This window comes from Podarcis raffonei, chromosome 4, assembly GCF_027172205.1.
Source record: "Podarcis raffonei isolate rPodRaf1 chromosome 4, rPodRaf1.pri, whole genome shotgun sequence".
In the NCBI taxonomy this organism is placed as follows: Eukaryota; Metazoa; Chordata; class Lepidosauria; order Squamata; family Lacertidae; genus Podarcis; species Podarcis raffonei.
This window is the reverse complement of record NC_070605.1, coordinates 15,539,753-15,566,617: the sequence shown is the minus strand read 5'-3', so window position 1 is coordinate 15,566,617 and position 26,865 is coordinate 15,539,753. Positions and strand designations below refer to the sequence as shown.

At 41.8% G+C, this 26,865-nt stretch overlaps 1 protein-coding gene across 3 annotated transcripts in view; it reads right to left on the bottom strand.

Annotated features, from left to right (window-relative positions):
* TMEM135 (transmembrane protein 135) overlaps positions 1-26,865 on the bottom strand; it is a 184,830-nt gene that overhangs the window by 46,023 nt on the left and 111,942 nt on the right. For 2 of the 3 annotated variants that reach the window (XM_053385540.1, XM_053385542.1), the window contains one exon: positions 16,975-17,021. The exons of the other annotated variant lie outside the window; for it this stretch is intronic. In XM_053385540.1, coding sequence (XP_053241515.1) covers positions 16,975-17,021 — 47 coding nt within the window. The remainder of the gene's footprint in view (positions 1-16,974; positions 17,022-26,865) is intronic. 3 annotated transcript variants of the gene reach the window in all.

Below are 26,865 nucleotides of genomic sequence, written 5' to 3'. Positions count from 1 at the left end.
GGAAGAAGCGAATGCACATATTTCAAGGAAGGAGGGGGAGTAAAGACTGCTAACTGAAGAGTTCTCTGATAAACAAGAAGAGTCGGAGGAACAAGAATCAATCATGAGAAGATATGCCAAGACTTGGTATGGCAAAGGGACTGGATGGGGGAGGGGAAAAAAACTTTCCTTTTTCCCCTCTATGTGATTAAATAAGAATCCCCCCCCCTTACAAGTCAGAAATGCTGTTTTAATGACTTAAGCTGTGGATTTACGACTGTGTGGAGATGAATTTTCTAACCAAAGCATGTTTTAAGAAGAGCGTGGAAAGTTTAAGAGCTTTGGAATGACGCAGTTAAAAATACCGTCGCCATGATGGCCAGCTCTGTCGGAGGACTTGAGTCTGGGAGGAGGAAAAGAGATGTTTTTATATTGTGAGTGACTCCTCAGTGGGACTTAAGAACGACAGATCCTGAGATTAATGATGGAAAGAGTGATGTTATTTATGAAAGTGATGATATATGGAAACCATCTCGATACGAGGATTGGACGATCGGAAAAATTCACACAGGATATAATTGGTGTTTATCTGCTTAAGGAGATTATCAGAAGAGATCATAAAGAAAAAAGAAAAAAAATTGAACAAGATGAGATGTGGAAACAGCAAGATAAGACTGGATAGAATTATGAACTTTATTTGGACTGATTTGGACATTAACGCAGTAGCAAGAAGATGATCAGAATCCCCCTTCGGATCTTGAAATATGGGTCCCCTCAACAAAAATTTAAAATTTGGCTTTGTAATTCGGAATTTATGTGATGTGATTTGATTTGATTGGTCGGTTAATAAAAATTATTTTTTTAAAAAAAAAACATTGAGTGGCAGCAGCTCTCCAGAATTCAGGCAGGAGATTTTCTCAGCTGTGTCTGGAGATGCCTGGGATTGAACCAGGGAATCTTTTACATGCAAAGCACTGACTTATGGCCCTTCTGCTGAGCATAGAGCAGGCTTAGACAAACTCGGCCCTCCAGATGTTTTGGGACTACAACTCCCATCATCCCTAGCTAGCAGGACCAGTGGTCAGGGATAATGGGAGTTGTAGTCCCAAAACATCTGGAGGGCCAAGTTTGACTATGCCTGGCATAGAGCTAGCAAAGTTGCTTTTTGCAGGGATTGGCTACACAGGGGGTTTCTCTGTGGGGAACTAGACCATTCAGCCAATCCAGCCACGACGTTACCTACCCCACACCTGCTGTTCATGGGGAACTCAGCTGCCCCAGGTGTAGGGCAGTTGGGTGTGGTTTGGGGGAAACAGTGCTGCAGGCCAAATTAGGGTCCGTTCCAGTCCAGATTGGAGTTGTGGGCTGGAGGTTCCCTAACCCTGACATATGACAGAATGCATGTTTCAAACAGCAAAGTTAACTGTAAAATTGCAGTCGATATTTAACCCTATCCAATGCAGGCTTATTCATAAGTAAAACCATCTTAATTCAAGCATGCATTCTCCCAAGTAAATGTGAACAAAATTGCAAACCAAGAGCTCTAGCCAAAGAACTGCCAGGTTATCAAGTCTACATCTCAGACAGCGTGCACCAACTACTGTAGAACTAAATCACAAAACATGTTTATATGGTGGTACAGAATAAATGCTAGGGCAGCTCTGCAGGCAGTAAAAATATTTAGGAATGAAAGATGAAAGAATAGATTATTATTTCTGCTTCATGGAAAATCTAATACACTAAGAGCAAAAGATAAACAGGCCTGGAAATGCAAATTTTAAAAAGGGCTGGATATTTAATCTGAGACTGCCGGAAGTTTCACGCATGGGGCGCTTCCACTTTCAAACTGTGGTGCCTCTGTGCCAGGCCCAAAGAGAGAAATCAAATCCGCAAAGCTCAATTGCTTTCCCATCATCAGCCTTGTAACATCAGCCTTGTTCTCAGCAATGCCCCAGGAACTGAAGCTGCGAGGGTAATGCACATCATTGTTGGCGATCCAATCGCAAAAGAAAAAGCATTCTGGGCAGCTGGGACACAGAGGTCTGCTGTAGCCCCAAGCAACTTGTTCCATGAGGCCTGAGAACTCGAAGAGCTATTTCCCCGCTCTTTTATTTCGCATCTGAGGATGACAAGAACATGATTAACAGCCAAAAGGCCAGTCACATCAATGCATTAAGAGGACAAAAGAGCTTTGTGATTGACAGAGGGGACCTAAAGAGGAAACCCGCTCATTCTTCCCCCAGGAATGGCTCTGGACAGAGACGCCTGAAACCCTAGCCCTTAAAAGCTTCTCTCATTACTACCAGCTCACCTTGCAGGTAAGCACCTTCCTGGTTCAGAAAGTCAGTCACATATCTGAAATAGAGCCACCGCTAATAACTGATAATGGTGGGGGAGCGAGGAGAGGCAGGGAATCACGCAATCAGTGGCTGGTTGTGCTGCTGTAATTTTTCCAGGCAGAGCAGAGAGGTATTGTCCCTGCAACCGGATCTGGCAAAACGGACCAACGATATAACCAAGGAGAGCATATGTTTTACTGTTTGGAGAGAGACAGTATCAAGGAATTCCCAAACAACCACACAGAAGCCAACAAGGGGAGAAGTTACACTTTTGATCAACGGGATGAATATGGCAGCTTGAGAAACTAAAGACTGTTGCATCAAATTGGCCGTAAGCGTTTGAGAGTAATGAGGGGGCTATTTTTTTACGATCAAGCTGTATATAAATTATATGAAATAAATAAATAAACAATGATGCTATGAATTTCCACAAAACTAAAAAAAAAAAAAGACGTTTCAAATCTCTAGGTGACCTTCCAGGGGGTAATACTATTTGAAATTTACCAATGGACACAGCTAAATAGTTTGTGTGCAAATGAACTCTCACATAGTAACACAGGTAGCGCTGTGGTCTAAACCACTGAACCTTTGGGGCTTGCTGATCGGAAGGTTGGCAGTTCAAATCCCCGTGATGCGATGAGCTCCCATTGCTCTCTCCCACCGCTTGTCAACCTAGCAGTTCGAAAGCAGGCCAGTGCAAGTAGATAAATAGGTAACACTGCGGAGGGAAGATAAAACAGCGTTTCTGTGCACTCTGGCTTACGTCATGGTCCCGTTGTGCCAGAAGCGGTTTAGTCATGCTGGCCACATGACCCAGAAAGCTGTCTGTAGACAAAAGCCGGCTCCCTCGGCCTGAAAGCGAGATGAGCGTCACAACCCCATAGTTACCTTTGACTGGATGGACTTAACCATCCAGGGGTCCTTTACTTTAAAAAATAATAATAATAATAAGCACACATCCCCAGATAAGCACACATGAATGTATACACACACTTGCAATTTATCCCTGTCTTGGGCATTTAAGAAACACAATTCCATACACAGATACGCACTGACATTTCTCCTCTTAAACCACAGTGGAAAGATGCTGAAATTAGGAATGGGGAGAAGGGGGGATGCTTTCACGTCTCACAAACCTACCTCTCTGGGGAAAACCTCTTAGGTCTTCCCTTCTCCATCTCCATTAGAAAGCCCATTCCTAGTTAACACAACCCAGAAAGATGGGGCCAAAGCCAGGCCAAACCAAGTTAACAATGGCCATGAGGCAGTTGAGGGGGTCTGCTGGTTCCCAGGACTTGGGCCATAAAGGAGAGGATTTGGACCAGATGTTCTTCAGATTCCTTCCAACATTGAAAGCCTGACTGCATGAATTTCATCAGAAAAGACACATGGAGCTATGGAACACGACGACGACCTTTGAAAGAACTCCAAGCATAACGATCAACAAGCTGCAATAACTTTTATTTACTGACTTAATCTAAAACATGGAATCAAGCTGAAAGGAAGTCATCCTTCTCAGTGTTTTATTTTTCCCAAAATTTAAGAAATAGAAGTCAGCTGGATCTAAAATTAAGGTATCATAAGACGTGCCCATTATGCTTCCAATTCTCTCTCCCACCCCGCTCTTTTTTCAGTAATGAATGCACAGTAGTAGTTATTTGCAGTAAGGAAAACCTCTAAACATCTACTGCATGATACTGGGGCCTCAGTATAGAAAGTGGAAGCTTATTAAATTAGAGCTTGTATAATAAAACACTCTCAGAAAATGGACCCTGGCTCAAAAATATCAGATGTACCTCTCACTGGCACAGCTAATGGAATTACAGCAGGGATTAAATTTCACCCACTGAGACTTCAGTAATTACTGCAGAATATATTTCAATTTCATGTGGTATGTTGGTATAGTCATACGTTTTCACGAAGGCCAACACATCTTACGCACTCACTCACTCTGTCAATAGGAGAAACAGTGTGTAAATGGAAACACTAGGCATATGGACCACCAAACTCCAAAATAAACTATATCAGAGTAACTTATTTTAAAAACTTGATCTTTATAGGAAAATGGACGCTACTTGAAATCTGGAAATACAAAGAAAGCTGTTTTGTCCCACTTGAGACCAACTTGTGTGAACAGCAGCAAGTATCAAGACAGCTCGGTTCTCAAATGGAAGCAGATACATCTTGTTTGTTTGATCGCTTAACCAGGTTGAAATCATAAAGCCCATTGGAAAATGATCTATAATGAATTGGGGGGAAATATTTTGGAAGAATTTTCCGAAGAGGCCAGAGGCTTTCCTGTTAGGAATAGTGAGGTCCAAGGTAACAAGTAAACAAATAAATATGTTTATGTATGCCACTACAGCAGCCAGAATCCTATATGCACAAAGATGGAGAAAGGAGATAGTACCTACAAAGGAGTGGCAGATGAAATTAATGGAATATGCAGAATTAGCAAGCTTAACCAGCAAAATTAGAGAGCAAGAAGAGAAAAGTTCTAAAGAGGAATGGAAGCCATTTGTAGACTACCTAAAAAACCATTGTAAAAATGTTAGAACTTGAGTCGGTTTAGAGTAAGTTCAGTAGTTAAAGATAATAATGAGAAGAATTAGAATGTTTAAATACTTAGAAAAAAATAGAATATGCAGCAGGAATGGGAAACTTTAGGGAGCCATGGAAGGATGGACGGGAAGTCAATGGAACAGAATTATGGATTGGTGTCATGTATCAATTTTTTCCCTTTTTCTTCTTCTTCCTTTTCTTTCACTTTTTTCTTTTTTATTCTTCAGTTCTGTATTTTGTATCCTTATTATTATTATTTTAATGAAATCATAAAGCCCATTCAGTTATGAACACGATTTCACACTGTCCTATCTTTAGCCACCAAAAGCCAATTCATTTTTTAAAAAGATTTATTTATGCTTCTGGAACATATTTAGACTTGTGTTTTGGTGAGCCTCCAGGAAGAAGGCCACACATCACTGCACGCTTCTAGCAGCTCTAATCTGGCATGTGGATGCTACACTTAAAAGAGAGTACACCTCATCAGCTTAGAGGTTTGTAATGGAACATAGCTGGCATCAATCCAATCCATTTGGGCTTTAGTGAGTCACTAGCAAATCAAAGCATTTGCCCAACGATGGGCTGTGTTTATTTCCCCTAATGTGAATTGATTTCATTTACTGCTATACAAAGAGATTATAAAGCTACAGTTAAGGACAATTTAGGTAGAATCAAAGACATATTCCTAATTCCAGAGTTTCTTAAGTAGAAAAGACAGAAAAGCAATGGGCCAACATGCGAGCTCATTCTGGTCACCGAAAGGGAAGACAAACTTAACTGGAAATAATTAAGATAAAACAATACACTGATGAGCTAGAATTTCAGTATATGATAAATAGAACAAGCCTGAAAGGTAACAGCTAACTAAGTGAAGATGCTCTTGTTAGCTCTGACACTGATGTAAGGAGTTTTCTTTTTTAAAAAATATTTTATTTTCCAAATGATTTTTCTGAATAACAACATTTTGACATTCAATTATACACCAAATTCATCTTGTTTAACTTCCTCCCCACTCCCCACCCCCGCCCTGGCTTCCAACTTCAATCAATCATCGCCGTGCATATCGTTATTTTTCCTCTATAAATTTCAAAACTTATTTATAAATACATTGTCCAAATTTAACCCATCATAAATCTTACAACTCTGCTAATGTTGTAAGGAGTTTCCAATGCCCCGTCAGAAGTTGGGCCACAGTGGGTGATATTCAACTACGTTCTACTCAGACTAGACGTATTGAAACCAATGGACCATAGTCATGTTCATTAATTTCAATGGGTCTACTCTGAGTAAAACGGAGTTAAATGCCACCCAGCGTATTGTAATCAGTGAAAGCTTCCAATGCTGGGGTCAGAAAACTTTTTCAGCAGGGGGCCAGTCCACTGTCCCTCAGACCTTGTGGGGGGGCTGGACTATATGGGGGGGATGAACGAATTCCTATGCCCCACAAATAACCCAGAGATGCATTTTAAATAAAAGGACACATTCTACTCGTGTAAAAACACCAGGCAGGCCCCACAAATAACCCAGAGATACATTTTAAATAAAAGGACACATTCTACTTATGTAAAAACATGCTGATTCCCGGAACCATCCGTGGGCCGGATTTAGAAGGTGATTGGGCCGGATCCAGCCCCCAGGCCTTAGTTTGCCTACCCATGTTCCAATGCATCATCAGGTGCAGTGGCTGAATGCCTGTTCTTGCAACTGCTGTTTCAGAGTGGATCATAGCAACATATAAAGAGCCCTACGGAACAGAACAAAAATCCCACCTGGAACAGCATTCTGCTCTCACAGTGACAAACCAGGTGCCTGTGGGAAGTTCACAATCTGGATATGGGCACAACAGTGATCTGTTGGCTTGTAATTCCCAGTAGCTGATGTGCAGTTCCCTGGAGCTGTGTCTGGCATTATTACATACTTTGCAACAGCCAGCCACTACACAGCATTAAGGGACGCGGGTGGCGCTGCGGGTTAAACCACAGAGCCTAGGACTTGCCGATCAGAAGGTCGGCGCTTCGAATCCCCGTGACGGGGTGAGCTCCCGTTGCTCGGTCCCTGCTCCTGCCAACCTAGCAGTTCAAAAGCACAGCAAAGTGCAAGTAGATAAATAGGTACTACTCAGGCAGGAAGGTAAACGGCGTTTCCGTGCACTGCTCTGGTTTGCCAGAAGCGGCTTCGTCATGCTGGCCACATGACCTGGAAGCTGTACACTGGCTCCCTCAGCCAATAAAGTGAGATGAGCGCCGCAACCCCAGAGTCGGTCACGACTGGACCTAATGGTCAGGGGTCCCTTTACCTTTAATATCATATCATATTCTATCATATCATATCATAATAATATAATATAATATAATATAATATAATATAATATAATATAATAGTATAATAGCATTAGCAAGCAGTGATTTCTCAGTGGCCTTACAAGCTTATGCGCACACAAGTCAAAGAAATGTCAGTCTCCAGAATTTAAGGAACGCCTACATTTTAAAAGCCTTTTTGGGGATTTAACTCCCCTAATCTGTAAGCAGAGCAGCCAGTGCTTCCCAACAGGCTTAATAAAGAGACCCATTGTCAAATACTTTGTTAGATGCTGCTTTTGCATAACAGATTTCATTTCCCCTCATAATCCCACATCATGATTTTTAGCTCCGTAAATCCAGCATTCCATTTAGGTTTTTTATTCTTCTGGTTTGATTTCTTCATTATACTAATCAACATCAATCCTCATTAAACACCAGAATGAACACTGCTGACTTCCGCAAGGAACAAAATTCCACCAATGACTCAAGTCAACCATACAAATCTATTAACATTCCTTCATTTCAAAATGTCAAGCTAATGGGTAAGGACTTGCAATAGGGCGGATGGGGGGATCCTAAAGGCATGAGAATTCTACCACAATACAAAAAATATAATGAGAACTGGTAAAGTGAATTATAAGGATTTCTACCTTCAGGGCACAGAATACATTATATATAATATGCAATTCAAAAGGGAAGGGAATTGAAAGGATGAACTTTTCTATTTGCAATTAAATGAAAGAAAAATTACTATATGGATGTGAATATTTAATAGTACTGAGTGTTTCTACAAAGGTGTTGCATTTTTAAAGCTTCATTTTATGAAAGCTTATTGGACTGAAGAAGAAAGGGATGTATTCCCAAAAACAGAGCTTTTTTTTAGGGTTGAAGTTTTGTTTAGGATTTTCCTCCAGGAAATAAACTACCACAGGGGCCGGATTAAACCGACCGGCAGGCCGAAATTGGGCCCCTGATAATGATATTGGAACTACTGATATATAACTACTAAGAAACTCAGATGGAAGAGATTTGAGGAAGTCAAGCAATGTGTTTATGAAGATGGATTTTGATTAATTAATTAAGTTTTTGTTTATGTGGTGATTTGATATATTTTATGTTATATGTTCTTTTTTCTTTATTCTTTTTCCGTTTCATTCTTTTTTCTTTATTATTGTTGGCTCTTTCTTCTGTTATGTTTATGTATGGAAAATAATAAATATTATTGTAAAAAAAAGAAAGAAAGAAATTGGGCCCCTGAAACGGACTTTGGACTTGCCTGAAGTAGGTAAGCAACTTCTGGTCTTGACTTTAACTGAAAATGTTACAATGTTTAAAGGTTGGTTCAAATCCCAATCTGTTAGATTACCAATATTAAATGGATCTGATTTTAGGGACAAAAAATATGTATGTCATGAACTCATTTATTGGCAAATATGCCACAGGGCAAAAGACTAATTAATGAAATGAAGGAAAGCTGCAAGACCATGATGTTTGTTGAGTTTATTACACACAGTATGTCCTACAATTACTGTGACCTGCAGAAAATGTGTGAGAAGGGTTCCTTGCAGACACCCTACATTTCCAAAACAAGACACTACATGGATACACATCAGATGATCAAGCTTGTTTCCAGTTCTTGTAACACTTCCCCGCTTTTGCAACTAGATCTTGAAGAATAGAAGGGTTTAGATGTGTCACCCTCAATTAAGATAAAGAGACATACCATATTTTTCGCTCTATAGGACGCACTTTTCCCCCTCCAAAAATGAAGGGGAAATGTGTGTGCGTCCTATGGAGCGAATGCAGGGAGTTCCCACCGGGCTCCAAAGGCTTGCGGATTGCAGCCTGCAGCCCGAAGCCCGAAGCCTGGGGAGTGCAGCGCTGCGCACCCCGGGCTTTGGGCAGCTATCCGCAGCGCTTGCCACCGCTCCCGGACCTGTTCTGGGGGCTGGGGTTGGGGGAAGCTTCCCCCGCCCCAGCCCCGCGGCTAAAAACGAAGCCGTGCGCAGCCTCTCCCAGCTGGAGAGGTTGTGCGTGGCTAAAGAGGAAGCCAAGACAGCCAGCGGGATGGACCCCACTGGCTGTCTTGGCTTCTTTGCTCTTTGGGGCTGGGGGGGGGGGTATTTTTTTTTCTTTATTCCCCCCCCCAAAAAAAACTAGGTGCGCCCTATGGTCCGGTGTGCCCTATACAGCGAAAAATACGGTAATCACACAGCTGGTGAGAAGATGTCCACTCAGGAATGAACGCACAAAATGAAATTAAAATTATTGCTGGTCAAAGCTTCTGGATGGAAGCAAGGCATGGCTTTTTATGCATGTACTCCCTGTGTAGTACATATTGGTTTCTCTTTTTCTTGATTGGCGTAAATCTGGAGGGAAGCTTACATAAGCTGCTGTTTGGGAATTTTGTTTGGTTCAGTTTATGTTCCACACGTTCTTATAAAATTTGCAAAGGCAAACAATAACAAAATAAGAAAATAAATAATGTATGGGCATCTTCCCAACACTACCCACATTCCTCTGAGTTCATAAATGCGGAAAAACAAGCTTCACATTTTCATATACGATTGTATCCAGTGTTAGGTTATACCTAAAGAAGACCCACTGAAATTGATGGACATGACTTAGGTCCATTAATTTCAATGGATCTGAGTGAAACCGAGCTGGATATTGTCTATAATGTTGTCTATTTTCCTTTAAAACTTTGCAAAATGTATTATATTATCAAATGAGAACGAATCACATGGATGACACTTCACTTGCATTCTGTGTCCCACCAGTTCTGTTACCTTTGTGCCATGCCACAATCTGCCATTGTTTGCTATCAGAATCCTTCAACTGCCCAGCAATCTTTCCTCCCATTTGGCTTTTTTTAAAAATGAGGTTTTCTTTAATTCACAAAAACACTCACACCAATATTTCCCCAAAAATCTCCAGGAAGGACCCAACCCTAGCCTCTTTCTAACCCTGTTTCAGCCCCCTATTTAACTGCCATGCCGGCTCCATGGAAGAAATACCCTAGACTTATCTTGCCTGGGCCGGATCAGTCCCGCAAAGATCCCTCCATGGGGCGGATTGTGGGCGCGCGCCCCTGCAATTTTGGGCATCTGCACATGCACAGACGCGATTTCCGGCGCCACAAAAGCAATTCCCCGAGCCCCGCTGTGCTGGTTTAGGGCAGAGCGCAAGCAGACAACTTGGTTCGGGGGCGGCTCATGGGCCAAATGACTTCCATGGGCTGCTTCTGGCCCATGGGCCTTAGATTGCTGACCCCTGCCCTAGATGATCAACATGCAAATGTTGGAGGAAGTGGAATTTGAACACATATGGTTTTCTTTTTATTTTCCACAAACTTGGGTGTTCAGGGCAAAAAGAAAAACGTTGCTGAATGTCCGGGCTGACGGATGGCTGCCTGGGTATTCTGTTCTGGGAACAAAGGAGGAGAAAAGATTGCATTACCTGAATCACAGGTTATGAGGCACTACCTAAATGGCATTGGGGTCATATTTCACTAATCATCGTTCCCCTCCAAAAAAAACCCCTAGTGCTGCAAATAAATTTATGCAGCAAATGGAATACCTTCTATCTCAAGTTCCATTAAGATTTCAAAGAGTTCTCACAATACAGAGAACAAATGAGGCCAAACAAAAATGGTAGCTAAATTGGTACACATTATTTTGTGGGATTTCTCGCACTCATCTCTTCAGAAGTGGACTTGGGCTTTGATCTTGCAGACAATCACGGAAGTTAATAGGACTCCTTTTGTACAAGCTTGGGAGACTTGTCTTGAGCTGTAACTGAGATGCACTCAAATATAGGAGCAAAATTAAACTGAAATCTTGGTGACTTGTTTGCAAAGAAAAGGGGAGGGTATACAAATGTATGTATCAGGGTGCCAGTTTCATTCTCCTCCTTTTTTGTTGAAATAAATGGACAGAAACCTCTTGCATCCTTAATAACTAGTTTCTGCTTGCAACCCTAGCTTTACACTTTCCTTTCCAAAGTTTAGAACAGATGAATTAAGACATGTCCATTGTGAATCACCAGTAAGGATTAACTACCATAGCAACCAATCTAAGCCATTGCCCATATAACATCAAGAAAATTGCTGGATTTTCTTAAAGGTATGTTTCAGTAAGCTGGCATTTAGGTATGTGTCATGAACAGAACAAAAGGTTTGGCTTACTCTATATGGATTTTTACCACTGTATGAGGTAAATATTTTAACATCAACCTAGTTAATTTTGTATTCTTTGACTATATAAAAGAACAGTAAAATGAGTAAGAGACAAAAAACCTAAAGTAGAAGATACTGCACATATTATGAGAATCCTTTTGTTTAACAAACTAACTCCCTCCTTTTATTTATTTTGGTTTACAAAAGAGCATAGCACTGGCAACATATGGAAGGAGGAATTTTTGGAAATTTGTAAACTCTCCCTTAAACTGAGTTCAAGAATACACATGGATAAAGTAATAGACACTTCTCCTTAATATTCACCTCCATATCTACTGATTCAAATTTGATTTGCTAAAAGGCAAGGACAAGTAAAAAATGCTCTAGATAATTATCGCAGTAGTTTTTAACACATGTAAAAGGAATGCAGTTCTGCACCAGATCGTTACATTTTAAAATGATCTACAGAAATCAACATTAAAGGAACTGGCAAGGATTTAGTTCTGAATGAAACTGGCAATATCTTTACTTGGATTTTGGAAAGTAAACCTTTGGGGCAGCCAAATATTTAAGGCCAACAGAGACCTTGCTATCCAACCCAGATTTTTTAATGGCTCTCAATACACTCAGCACTTCAGCATTAGAAGTCAAGGGCTTCTGGGAACTCAAAATGAAGCGGGCTTGTGGTCCATGTCTCTAACAGCTGATCAATCTAGAAGCCCAAAACATGCAGTCAGCAATTTTGAGTACATAATTTTTCATGCTGCAGTAGATAAAAGCCAAGCACCACTCCTGCTTTTGCCTTCAAAACCATCATTTGTGAAACTCTGCCATCATTCAACAGAAGTTGGAGAAACCATTTATAGCACAATCTGAACCATGTCTACTCAAGAGTAAGCCCCATTAGACCACAAAGGGGCTGGATGCCAGGTAAACACGTATAGGATAGTAAACCTATCTGTTTGGTCTTCTAGGTATCTAAGCCAGCTATTACTGAGTAGTTTTTGTTGTTTCTTTTTTTAATTAAAAAAAACCAGAAAACTTGAAAGGCACACATTGACCATATTCCAATGCAGTGGAAAGGATGAATTTAGACACAGGAGAAAATCTAAAGAAAGAATGAAGGAGATCACAGAAAAATCAGGGCATTATTTATGAAGGCAACAAAGCTTCAAAGTCTAAGGGGCATATATAAGAGTTCCATGTGGCTGATAGCCACAGATGACACTTAATTCTTGATGTGTCACTATTTTATGCTGCAGGAGCTTCTCCTATCTTTTCCTCAGCCCCATTTCATTTTCCAGTTACACCAGGCCGTCTACTGTTTCTCCCTCTCTAGTTAGCCTTCTTGCCATAGTACCTGAAGATCTCTTGACTTGGTGTCCCATATTGTGATGGTGCTACTGCTTTTTGCGATGCCTTCAAGAATATGGGTAGGAAAGGGGAGCTGGAAGATGGACTGAAATGATCGTCCTCTGTCATAGGGTGCCTGGAAGCCACACTTTTAACGAACGACAAGCTATTTTATGCTGCCGAGCATTCAGTATCAACACGCACACAAACATACACACTTGGAACACAAAAGAATACCACTGCGTGGGCAATCGTTTAGCCCGCAGTGACTTTCAAAACCAGGACAGAGCCATTTCAGTGTTCTCTACAGCATCTAACACATCACTAGCACTAAATAAAATTATGTTGTCACAAGAGCTATATATGGCTTCAAGATGAACATGCTCTTCCCAATGCAAAGTAGCACATTTTGCAATGTTCGTCATCTTCAGTGTAGACATATGGAAATTAATGAGGTGGAGACCTTTCATTTCAGTGGGTATACTGTGGATGTGACTTGGATGGTCATACAGAGTTGAGGGGAAATGGAAATGGGAGAGAATTAACCATCTCATACTAATCACATTAGTACTGCAGAATATCTTGTTGCTTTCGAATAATGAGTAATCTAACCTAACAGCCAGCAAGACGGCCTGCTGGATTTATTTTCTGCTCACATTTGTTGTAAACTCATTTAAGCTGTTTGCTAGACTGCCGGGATCACAGACTGGTTAAGGGAGATGCCTTGGTAAAATGCCTGATTTTAGCATGCATCACCACAGCCAAGTTAAGACAATGAAAAGAGCTGTCATAAAGCAAAGGTCAGCCACAAAACGATGTGATCATCATGAAAGACGCCAAGTGAGAAATAAGCTAGCCAAGGAAAAAGCAGACAGAATTATGACTGTTTTCCTCCTTCACAGATCCCATGAGCGGGTTTAGAAGAGGTTTATGCAATTTGTTCAACTTAAACTACTTGAACGACTTACCAGCCACAAGCTTTGTCGCCAAGATTTGGGGGCTTGCTCTCCCTTCTCAAAATCAGCATCATAGAAATGCTGACAATATCCAAATGAATCTATGAATCTTCACCAAATGAAGCAATTCAAACACACTGAATGCTTTGAGGCTTTCCTTTCTTTGCACAAAACCCATTCTATTGTGAGCATGACCCTAAAGAAGAATTCTGGAGAACTTGGTAGTTTGGTCACAACTGTGTGGCATTTTGGTTCATCCTGTGGGTTAAACCACAGAACCTAGGACTTGCCGATCAGAAGGTTGGCGGTTCGAATCCCCGTGATGGGGTGAGCTCCCGTTGCTCGGTCCCTGCTCCTGCCAACCTAGCATTTCGAAAGCACATCAAAGTGCAAGTAGATAAATAGGCAGGAAGGTAAACAGCGTTTCCATGCGCTACTCTGGTTTGCCAGAAGCGGCTTAGTCATGATGGCCACATGACCCGGAAGCTGTACGCTGGCTCCCTCGGCCAATAAAGTGAGATGAGCGCTGCAACCCCAGAGTCGGTCACGACTGGACCTAATGGTCAGGGGTCCCTTTACCTTTAATATCACTTACCCTATTGTGGCTTTTTGAATTTTTTCTGAAGGACCAACACAACTCTCTACCGTTTCTGTCAACCTTGCAACATAATAGATTCCCCAGAGCTTTTGGAATAAGAAAGCAAAATATCTTTTAACATTTTAGTGGCTTGTAGTATTGTGGACAGTTTGAGCATATTACACCGATAGTGGCCCAATTGCACTGGCTGCCAATTGGTTTCTGAGCCCAATTCAAAGTGTTGCCCTTGACCTATAAAGGCTTAAGCGGCTCAGGACTGCAGTGCAGTGGTAACTCAGGTTAAGAACTTAATTTGTTCTGGAGGTCCGTTCTTAACCTGAAACTGTTCTTAACCTGAGGTACCACTTTAGCTAATGGGGTCTCCCGCCGCCGCTGCCGCGCGGTTTCTGTTCTCATCCTGAAGCAAAGTTCTTAACCCAAGGTACTATTTCTGGGTTAGCGGAGTCTGTAACCTGAAGCGTCTGTAACCTGAGGTACCACTGTACCTAATGGAGCACCTCTCCCCATATAAACTGACCTGGACCCTGTACTCCTCATCTGTGACCCAACCTCATGTGCCTTTTTGCTGTGGCTCCCAATTTGTGGAATGCTCTCTGTAGGGAGGCTTGCTTGGTGCCTTCATTACGTATCTTTAGGTACCAGGCAAAAACCCAGGAGAAACCCAGCCAGATGGGCGGGGTATAAATAAATTTATTATTCTTATTCTTATTCTTATTATTAAAACACTCCTCTTCTTTCAGGTCTCTGGCTAATTAAGCAATCTATATGTGTGGGGGGGTTATTATTTTGATTGTTATTTTGTTGTTTATTTTTGTGTTTTATCTTGCAAACCGTCCTGTGATCCTAGGATGAAGGGCAGCATAGAAGTTAATAAATAAAATGAAAAATAAATAAAGGAAGGGCTTGTTTTAGGAGGTGCGTATTACATGTTAATTTATTGATACTTGCGCTTAGACTCTCGGCAAGGAACAAAATGAATAAAAACAGATAGGTATGAATTATATTGAATAAATATTTGCATTCATGTTCTAATTTGTGTTCAGGCCTACTTTATGATTTTGCTCAAAACTACAGGAAACAATGATAAGACCCTGTAGAAACTGGTCAAATTCAGAATCTTCTATGAAGTTATTGGCCAGTTATTTTCCTCCCCCAACCCCTCAGGGTTACCTGGGAAGGCCTCCCACATCAACTGTGTAACAGCAGAAAAACAAAACAGAGATGGCTGCTAGTATCAAAAGCCATTTCCCCTCCATCTTTCTCCTCTAACAATTTCTCCAGCTCCACCCCAGCATATGAACCAAGTATGTTCCTGACTAGCAATTGGAAATTACGTAATGACTGGAATTATTATAAAAGAGAAGCTTCCAAGTTTTTGCCGCTATTTGGGAAAGTCGCAGCTAACAAATTGAAGTAACCCTGTTTTCTTCAGAAACCTTTAAGAGCTGGAAAGTTGTAGTTACTTTAGCAGAGTACCCAATATAAGGCATAATGAAGCAATTTAGGGAACAGAGGAATCAAGGGTCAAAAGGTGCTTTAGCACAGCACCTTAGAGACTAAGAGAGGAATTCAACGCCATGCTGGTACAAGCATTTCGCCAGCGCAAGCATTTCTGGATGCCCAACGGAACAATCTCCCCTCTCCTCCCCATGCACATTGTTTTTGGGGTTCTCTAGACACACACCCAAAGCCAATCTGGGATGGGCACAGGGGGAGGACAGTGGGGGAAAACTGCATTACACTAGCGGAAGTCCTTACATCAGATACATGAAATGATCCACAAAGATTGTAGGCATAAATGGTCATACTTATGAGGGCCGTTAAGTTTTAGCCCAGTTAAGGAATGAGTTCTTAAAAACAAGAAAGAAGCTTGTGGCACCTTAAAGACTATCAAAATTATTGTGGTATTATTTCACGCACTGTACTAGCCTACATCAGATTTAATTCATTAGCAAAGCATCTCATAAGCGGCAAAGGAAATGGATTTTTTGAATATCCAGAAATGGAAGGCAGCCACAAAAAAGGATTTCAAATGCTTCATGGCACCAGGAACCACCCGACCTGAACTAGTGTTTGTAGCATGCAGGGAAAATATTTTGCAGCATTAATGAAATGACCAACATTTAAGCCAACTGTTGTGTGTGAGAGGAGAGAGTGGATTTTGAGCTATGCAAATAATCCGATTATCACTTTATTTGTTAGCTCCTGAATTCTTTTATTTACTTGTCAGGGTTCCTAGCCCACCCCCCAAATGGAAAATAACTCAAGGTAATTAGGGCAGAAATCAAAAAATTATTAGTAAGACGCTGTTATCCTAAAGAGAATCCAAGAAAAGTTTATTTTTCACAACATCATCACAACTTTTTCCAGTACTAAACATATTTTGGCTGGTTTTTAAGACTACTAATAGTAGGCAGCAGCAGAATTTCATTAGTAGGTGGCAGTCCATGAAAACATTATCTTTTTCTCTTTATACCCAAATGAATAAGTGGATCCTTACAAGACACTCCTCTTTCCACTGCCTTTTTAGCAGATGGTGCTGTAGAATAAGATTTCAAGAAGCTTAAAAATTTGCAGTGTAAGGTAATTACTACCAAACCTGTTTTTTGGAATAAATCTAAACTTCTTTTTTTAATTTGGAATAAAAACCGGCCAAGGTTTTTCAAATTACCCTTTAACATAAAGTATGAAAAAATATAGGACAACATACCTGAAAAAGAACATAAACAGGGCAGCAGTAATGCAGAACAAAAGGACCTACAAAAAGGAAAAAGAACATTATTATAAATAGTTGTTACCAAGAAGTATGTAGACACTGATTCCGGGTTGTGAAAAGCTTGGAAAAAAACCTGGAGGGAAGAGGAGTGAGGATTCAGAATTATCTGTATTTTATTTTATTTTTAAAAAATAATTGAATTGTGATGGTATAAGTGAAATTAACTCCTACAGTATGGTTCTCCTGAATTCTCTGCATAATGCATATTAATAAAATAATGAAATTTTAATCCTCCCTTAGAGCACAATTGTAAGGGAAATGAACTTGTTTCAGATCACCTGATTCTGTGAGATCGGTTCCATGGAATAACCAATCTTATGATTTTCAGCTCTCCCAAACACATCATTTTGGAAAAAAGATCAGTGGGTGCCACATTATTTACTGTTTTCAAATTTAACAAGTTTGAGGTCTCTTCAAGCGTCCCTTATTTCCAACATGCTTTGATTCCAACATTCTGAAGATTTCTGCCTCCTGGTGTCCAAGTGCTAAGGGATTTGGGAAGGCTGCATGGAATACTAGAGCAATGAGATGACAGGAGTCCAAAAAGTCTTATGGCAAAAAAAAGAGCCCTGCCATTTTGATACTGTTATGGCCTCATCTTTCTTTCTGGTTCCAAGCCTTTTTTTAAAAAAAGCTTAAATTTTCTGTGGAATCATTCTTTTGTCAAAGTTTTCACAAATGAGAATGCTCCGGGATTTATTCTAATGTTTAGCTAGACATGTTTTGTGGAGTGTCAGAAAAAACCCTGTGTGAAAATATGTTTTTGTACAGTTGGTCATATGGGATTTCATAAGGTGCTAAGTGGTTTCTTTTTTAAAAAAAGAAACAGATGAGAAATGAACTTTGACGCTGAAAGTATATACAGATGATTAGCAACTGAAGAAAAGAAACTGAAGAAAAGCAACTGAAGAAAAGAAAAGAAAAGAAAGCAATTTCCCCCCTCTGTCTCTATTTAAACATCCCTATGGACACAAACTTTGTCCTTGTCCTAGCCAGCACTGAACTTCTGCCAAAAGCAACATAGTGTTAGGTTCAGCAGCCTGTGGTCCAAAAAGTGCCTCCAGCAGCTGCAGTTCTCCTCTGGCCATGAAGGGACTCCTTCCTCTTCAACCTTCAGCAGAACTTTGGCTTGGGAGCACAGTTCGTTCTCTCTCTTTCAACAGGCAGCTTAGCAGATCACAGGACAAGCTGCTGACTCTCCTTTCAACTCCTTGTCCTTCCTTCTTCCACCCTACTGTTTTCTTTTCTCATGTATAACAGCGCAGGATAGGTCTCTGCTGTGTCCTACTGCCGTTCCCAGGATTCCTGGAGCTTTGTTCCCCTTTGCTAGTCTTAGTTTTGTCCTTCACCTGTCCTGGAGAACTGATCCTTGAAGAAGACTCAAAGATCCGTAGAGTTGTAGGGTTGGAAGGGAACCCAAGGGTCGTCCAACCTCCAGCAATGGAGGAAGCACAGCTAACTCACACCACAATGACTAAACTTCTGGAAAAGTCAGGTCAACAGAAGGGAGCATCTCCCAGGCTGAGACGAGGCCTCCTTCCTCTGCTAGGCCCAACAGGCAGAAGGCGGATTTACAGACTGAACTAGACTGGCCAAGAAGTACAAAGTCACCAAACTGGGCAGATATACAGATATTAGTAAGTTGGCATCCTGGACTGAATTCTAGAAAGCATTGTAAATAATATACGAGTCAAGAAATAACTACAGGCAACTTCCCATTTGTGCACATATAGCACATGTGCGCCATTTTGGGCACCGGAAGGGGGCAAGGCAGGCTTATGCTGACCCATGCGGGGCCTTGGAACGCAATCCCTGTGTAAATGGGGAGTTGCCTATATAGAGTTTTCAAGCAGCCATTTTGTGAAAATCCTGCATTAACCCTTAGTATACCATACCATAACATAAAAGTAAATAAAAACAGAAAGTTCAGCATATTTTGAAGGGATAATAGCCACTTTATAACAGAGAGAAAATCCTGGTCACAAAAATTATAATTTGGGGTTGGGGCTCGGCTTTATGGTGGAATGGAACCTCGGTACCAAACTACAGAATAAGAATAAGGAATAATATCTCTCCCCAAACGATTGTGGGGGTGTCCCTTTACTCCCCCATTATTTTCAAGGCACATCTATTTTTCTTGCTCCCTCGCTGTCTTTTTCACTTCCCCAAATTTCCTGTCTTTTCTTCCTTCCTGTATCTTTCTCTGTTGATTCTTATTTTCTCTTTCCTCTTTCATGTTCTATCTTTCAGTTGGGGTGGGCAGGGAAGACAAGCATTGTGCTGGTTGCTTGTAAAGAAGAAAGCTCGGGATATATCTCCTGCATATCCCCGACAGACATGCAAGTTAAACTAAGGTTACCAGATATTTTTTTTCAATGAATCCGGGGACACTTTTCAACTTCAATGGATTTTGTCAGGGGACTGATTTGTAAATCCGAGGACTGTCCCTGGGAAATGGGGATGTCTGGTAACGTTAAGTTAAACCAAAAAGAGGCTGGAATTCTCCCAGTCCTGTTTCCTTCCCCAACCGTTAATGTACATTGGAGGCATTGATCAGGATTTGGGCCGAGCGACAACTAGCAAGTCTACAGAAGCATCCAGACTATGGGCTGACATACAATTATTTCAACAGTTAACTACAATTGCACATATATAAACACTGCTTGCAACTCCCTGCCGTTTTCTCCACGTGCTTCCATTGCTACCTTCTGGCAAAGATCCATGCATAATTTCAGCACAGATATGCGGCCACAGTTGCATCTCAGCATGTTGGTTTAAGTTAATTATTTTATTTTTCCAGCAGTGGGTGATGCTGGCAGCAGTTCAAATTGCTACAAGGCCTTTTTGATCATTAACAGCCAACTTGGGAGCATGTGATTAAAGGCTGGATTCAAACTAAGCTTGCTCCACTGGGTTTTTTCTCCCTCACAAAAATAGCCTCTGTTCGTTTTTTCAGATTTATTTTTTTTTAAATCACTCAGACTATTAGTATTGTTTCTATACTTCATGACAAAGAAGATGAAATTTAAAAGCACCTTTGCAAAAGTCTAGGTCACCTGCAGGTACAATAACCTTCTAAAACTTAACCTTTAATGTTTGCCAACTCCACAAAACAAACTCTTCTCACTAGGGAGCTTGGCTTGAACATTAAGTACAATGCATTGTACAGATCAGCACAATCCTGAAGGTAACCTTGCTGTAGGAGTTGTTTTTTTAAGGCTTAATCTTCTACCAGATAAATTGCTACTTTACCTTTACATTTTACTTCTAGTTAGATGAAACGGGCAGGAAGTTTCTCATGTAGCTACTTAAGACAATTTTCAGTGACTAAAAAGTGGACAATTTCAGGGACGCAGAAGCCACATTCATACCATGCATTTAAAGCACTGCGATACCACTTTAATCAGTCATAGCTTCCTTCAAAGAAATCTGGGAGCTGTAGTTTCTTAAGGGTGCTGAGAGCTATTAGGAGCTTATTAGCCCTTCCCAGAGCTACAGTTTCCAGAATGGTTTAAGAGTCAAGCCCTCTGCCCAGAGAGCTCTGTGAATTGTGGCTCTGGGGCGGAAATGGGGTCTCCCAGCCACTCTCAGCACCCTTAAGAAACCTCTGTTTCCAGAATTATTTGGGTGTGGGGAACCCCTGACTGCCAGGGCTGTCTTTTCCCGGGGTGCAGGGCAGCCAGGCACCGAATTCTGGGGGGGGGGCGCCTCTCGATTGGCAGCAGTGGAAAAGCAATGAAGCAAAAGCCCCTGTCCCCTCCTCTTCTGCTCTATGCAGTATTTTCCGCTGCATTGTTGTTACAGGTGAGCGATCCCCCCCAAAAAAGTGTTACGAAAAAGGAGCAATGCAGAAGCAAGCACCAGGTGGCTGGAATGGTAAACAGGATGTGGATGCTATTGGATTGTACCGTGGGAACCAGGGACAGTTTGTAAAGTGCTCTGAGAGCCGGATGTTACCTCAGAGCAGCACATGACCCTGTACTGGAAGTACATGGGTGGAGTTTATTCTCTCTCTGCGTTGGGAAGCAGAGTGCGCAGACATGTTTTCTCTGTACTGGTGAACGACAGGAATAAAGACATGTAAATATATTTCTGTCTGTCTCTTTCCCCCTCCCTGGGAGAGGAGTGGGAGGAGTGGTGTGTTCTCCTTCACGTTGAGGAGAATCGCCGATTGGAGACCTCCTTTGATCTTGCCGGGAGTCGCAGACAGGAGGTCAAAAGGATTCAAGCCGGGCACCTGGAGGGTGGCCAAATTCCTCTGGACTAAGAGCTAAGCTGGAGGCTCTGCTCTGACTTTTGGCTTGAATTACGACAACTGGTAGCAGAGGATGGTTATCTGATCTATGAGAATCTGCATGAGAGGTGAGAGGTCGATGAATCGTTGCCATCCTCTGCACCTAAGGAGATAAAGAAAAGCGTCTGCCTGCAGCCAGAAGCTGAAACAGACAGCTGGACACCGAGAGGAGTGTATTCCAAGGCAACGGAGCCAGAAAAGGTATGCAGCATTTTGGGCTAGAGAGAAAAGTGAACGCAGAAAGGTTTAATTCTCTGGTTCACAAGAAATAGCCGCGTTTGAAAAACAGCTCTGAAAGAGCAAGCTTGCATACCAGGAATTCCTGTGGTGAGATAAGGAGTTCCGTCCTGAGCAGGTTGCTAGGCAACGTCTGCCAGTTACTGAGTGGCCTAAAAAGAGCCTGGGAAATCGAAAGTGTATCTGCGCAGCTGTGCAAGGGTTTTGAAAAAACAGCCCAAAGATTTTGCCTGCCAGTAAAGCAGTAAACAAGCCGAGAGACTTTTGGAGTTTACTGGCTTGGAAAGTGAAAGCTGGCTTGGGATTGAGTGTAGAGCTGACCCTTGGATTCAGCATGGATGCCAAGAAGGGGGGAGTGCCCCTGAGTGCCGTGGTTCTGGAAGAACACAGCCGGCATGCTGCACTGGAAGAAAAGGACAGGGGGAGGGAGGAACGGAGTTCTAATTCCCCCACCGATGAGGCTACTGGAAAGGATGCTGTAGCTTTGAATGTTGTCCAGTGTTACAGTTGCGGACAGGCTGGGCATCTTCAGCGGAACTGCAAGAAGCCACGTCAGCCAAAAGGAGCGAAGGGCCGCTCAGCAAAGCCTGAGGCGTCAGGCAAAGGTCATACCAAGCCTATGGTGAAACCTGCAAAGGCTTTGATGGCGAAGGGAACCACGCCAGATGTTGGGAACGCGTTTATTATCGACACTGCAGCGACGGTTCATATGTCCCCACACAGAGAACTCTTTTCAACGTTTAAGAAGCAAAGCTTCACTGTGAAACAGGCCAACGGTCAGGAGCTGGAAGCGGCCGGCGTGGGGACTGTCTATCTTAAGAGTCTGGACTTGACAATAAACAATGTTTACTTGGTTCCTGAATTGAAGTTCAATCTGCTGAGTGTTTCGCAGATTGCAAAGAAAGGACTGAAATTGTCCTACGATGCTGAGAGCTGCGAGATCTACAAAGATGGAGAGTTATTTCTTTCAGCCAGGGAGAAGGATGGACTTTATTTGTTGACTTTTGCACAAAGTGATTACATGGAATGTAATTCATCTGTGTCTAACCTAGTTTCTCTTGCAGGTGTGAGCAAGAAGGTGACCGGAGTCAACAGAGCATTTCAGCGGGTGTATGCTGATGTGATTGGTCCTCTAGAACCATCTAGAGGCAATGCAAGATATTATCTTGTGTGTGTGGATCATTTCTCTAACTATGTCTGGGTTTATGTGTTGAGAAAGCCAAAGGAAGCCTTGGAGAGGTTTCAGGAGTTTTGTGACAAAGTTAAGAGTATGCATGATGCTAACATTGCTTGTCTATTCACAGATGAGAAGCAGATTTTTCTTTTACAGGATTTCCAAAGGTTCCTGCAGAAGAAGGGAATAAGACACAAGGTTTCTGTTTCAGCGGAAGCGTGGAACAGGGGTGTCTGTGTACGGGTGAACAGAGAATTGCAAAAGGGGATGGAAGCGCAATTGCTTAGTTCACATCTGCCACATGAGTACTGGGCCGAGTCTCTAATGTCGTTCTGTTATACGAAAGTGAGAAAGGTTTCAAAAGAGTTGGGAAGTTCTCCTTTTGAGAAACTGTTCCACAGAAAACCTTCTGTTGCCCATTTCAAGGTTTTTGGGTCTCATGTGAGAACAGAAGCTCCAGGTGGAGTAAAGAATGCCAGAGGCATTTTTGTGGGGTATGAAAAGGGTCTCTACAGAGTAATTTTGTCTGAATCTGGTCAGGTGATTCTCACAAAATTTCTAGAGAGTGCTCCTGAACAGGAGAGAGTGATAGTACACACATTTCCCACTGAGGACGATTCAGATGATGATGATTATACTGATTACAGCTGTACAGAAAGTGATGACACTGATAGCTCGGAGAGCTCAGTTGTCACAGTCATTGAGAGGAAGTCTCACACAATAGATAGGCCTTCACAACTGAAGGATGAACCACTGTTTACCATTGGAACTAGTTCTCCAAAGAGTCCTGAGACTGGACCAGTGAGCAGAGAGGATCAGCACCTCATACGGAGGTCTGAGAGAGTTACAAAGGGTCAACCACCCAAGAGGTACTCAAAAGAGTTTGCTAACTTAGCTGTTGCATGTGTTGCTGTTGTAAACAACCGAGGACAGGTTGGAGCTGTGTCTAAGTCAAAGACAAAGACACAACAGAGAGTTGCTAGCCAAGGTAATGCAGATGAACTCATTCCTTGGAAACCAGACAACCAGAGAGGTACACTGGGGAAACCAGTGGCGGGGAGTTCCAAGGGTGGAACTGAAACAACAGGGGAGTGTTATGTGTATAACAACTGTTTGTTTTCTTCTCTGGATCATGCTTTGCTTGCTGCAACACGCATTGATTCTTTTGGGGGAGGATGTTACGAAAAAGGAGCAATGCAGAAGCAAGCACCAGGTGGCTGGAATGGTAAACAGGATGTGGATGCTATTGGATTGTACCGTGGGAACCAGGGACAGTTTGTAAAGTGCTCTGAGAGCCGGATGTTACCTCAGAGCAGCACATGACCCTGTACTGGAAGTACATGGGTGGAGTTTATTCTCTCTCTGCGTTGGGAAGCAGAGTGCGCAGACATGTTTTCTCTGTACTGGTGAACGACAGGAATAAAGACATGTAAATATATTTCTGTCTGTCTCTTTCCCCCTCCCTGGGAGAGGAGTGGGAGGAGTGGTGTGTTCTCCTTCACGTTGAGGAGAATCGCCGATTGGAGACCTCCTTTGATCTTGCCGGGAGTCGCAGACAGGAGGTCAAAAGGATTCAAGCCGGGCACCTGGAGGGTGGCCAAATTCCTCTGGACTAAGAGCTAAGCTGGAGGCTCTGCTCTGACTTTTGGCTTGAATTACGACAACTTTTGGTTCCCCCCTCCCAAAAAATAAAATAAAAGTTAATTTGGGGGCGGCTAAACTAAATTTGGGGGTGCAGGGCGGATCTTTGCACCCCAGCAGTGCATATGCTGACTGCTTTAAAGTGGTGTGATAGTGCTTTAAATGTATGGTGTGAAAGTGGCCAGAGACAAAATCCAATCCTCTTGCACAGGACTGTAATATTGAGAGCGGTATGCACTTTTGGTAGCAATACGACACTTACGGACAATGGTCAAGATTCAAAGGGCAGTTTTGCTAATTGGTCAGGACAGCCTCCCTAGATGAAGTCCTGGCCATTCTGCCTAACTGGCTCTGCTCCAGTCCTTTCTTAGGTGTTTTCCCTGGCTAAGATGTTTCCCCGAACTATGGTGATGCTTCTTGCTTTTTATCAGAGGCGTGTTTTTAAGCATCTCTCCACCCCTTCCCTGATAGTGGTGCTACATAGGTTCTGTAGGAAAAGAGCAAAAGTGAATGTAGTCTACGATACAGAGATTAGGTATCACCTAAAGAGCCTGAAAAAGAATTCCTATCTCACACTATACACAGAAATCCCTTTTGTATCTAAATAGTGTTGTAGCACTAAAGATAAAAATCCAAATATCCCACACGCCCACAAAACAAAACAAGCTAAAGTTAGATCTCACAGCCAAAAAAGGACAAGAAACATTCATAGTTATTTTTAAAAACAAATAGATTTCATACCATATAAAACTATAACTGTGTGTTCAGTGGAAACCAGAGCTGTAAATTAACCTGCACTCTGTTGGAATTCTACTCCAGTTTTTTTGCCTTGCCATGACCCATTCATAGTTGATTGATGTCAGAAGGTCAACAAGCGGAGCTCTGCAACATATAGAGCTTGAAATCTTCCAGCTGTACAAATAACTACATCCAGCCGAAAGACTAAAAGTATCTCGATTGAGTGATATATGTTTGACGAGTTCTTTTTATATCATTTACTTTCCCTACGCTGTTTTTATTAGATGCTCATTAAACAACCTGGATTTCACACATCAGCAAATCACATGCATAAAAGCTCCAAATGTTGCTGATAACTTCACAGCAGAAAATCAAAAATTCATTTCTGAACATCGAGCTGAGGCAGAGGTGCAAAATTTGCTGCAAAGCAACTAGATTTTCTAGGAGTGATATAGTTTTCCCCCCTATTCATATCAGTCATATAGTTCCACGCAAATGAAAACTGGAATGCACAACGTAATTTGCTTGTTTAACTAACATTTAATTAGTTATTAATAACTCCTAACCAAATTTTAAGTCATTTGTTATGACTAAGCTTAAAAGTATTTGTAGTTTTTGTCCTGTTACTTCCTGTGTAACTTAATTTTAAGTTTTCACAAATTCCCAAAAAAAATTAACAGCTTTCCCTGAAAACCAACCTCCTACCCCTTGCTCAGTATTCCTGTCTACTCTAATCCAGTAATAAGCTCAAGTTATCTGTCAATAGTAAAAGGGCAGGACGGCTAATTAAAGGAGAAATTACAATTAATTACTTAAAGGAAGGTGATTTCGTTTGGTGCTATGTGTCTTCCAGTACTTTCAACTCCAGGTGTTATTTAACAAAGAGTTCTTAAACCCAATTCCAGATCTCATAAAAACTCTTTGAATTATAAAATTACAATAAAAGGCACACACATCTAGGTGTAACGTTTTGTTTAAAAAATTGACAACTGTGAAAAAACGGGGCTACTTGGGTGTATAGGTACCATGGGACTCTATACATCAAGCACCAAGTCCTTAATTACTATGACACTGTACTTTGAGGTGTGAACTACAGGCAGTTGTGGTCAGGATGCTACCACCACACTGGCCAGAATATTCCTGGTCACTGGAAATCAAGGAGCCAATTCAATGCCAACAACATTTCTCTAACTTCTTCTGCATTTCCTTAGTCACAGCAACTTGTCACCGAGGAAAGCCAGGAGCTTCTCCCAGACACCTTGAGATCTACAGATGAAGAGGGGTATACAAATTTGATAAATAAATAAAAATAATTTGCCCACTTGTCAAATCTGGTGCTCCAGGCTACCTTCCAAATTGCAGGATGCTGACCCTTCACCAAAGGCACAGAGATACTTCACAGGGCCTTCAAAAATCCCACTGCACAGGTTTCGGCCTGAGTTAGCATCATGCCTGGTTTCAAAATAGACTGTTGTGAAAGGTTTCTGTTCAGCAATGAACAGAAACACTTACATGTTTTCTAATTGTATTTCTATCTGCCTAAGGCATGTACTTTTTAATAAGTAACGCCAAGGAATTTTAATGTCTCTAAATTGCTGCCCTGCAGAAAACGTGGCAAATGCGAGCTCAAGTTTTAGGAACATGAGGCTGCTGGGGTTTTTGTTTTTTTTCCACACACTGTCATGCAGCTGTCCTGGGTTTATCGTGGAACAGCTGTTTTGGATATCACTAACAGGCAGAG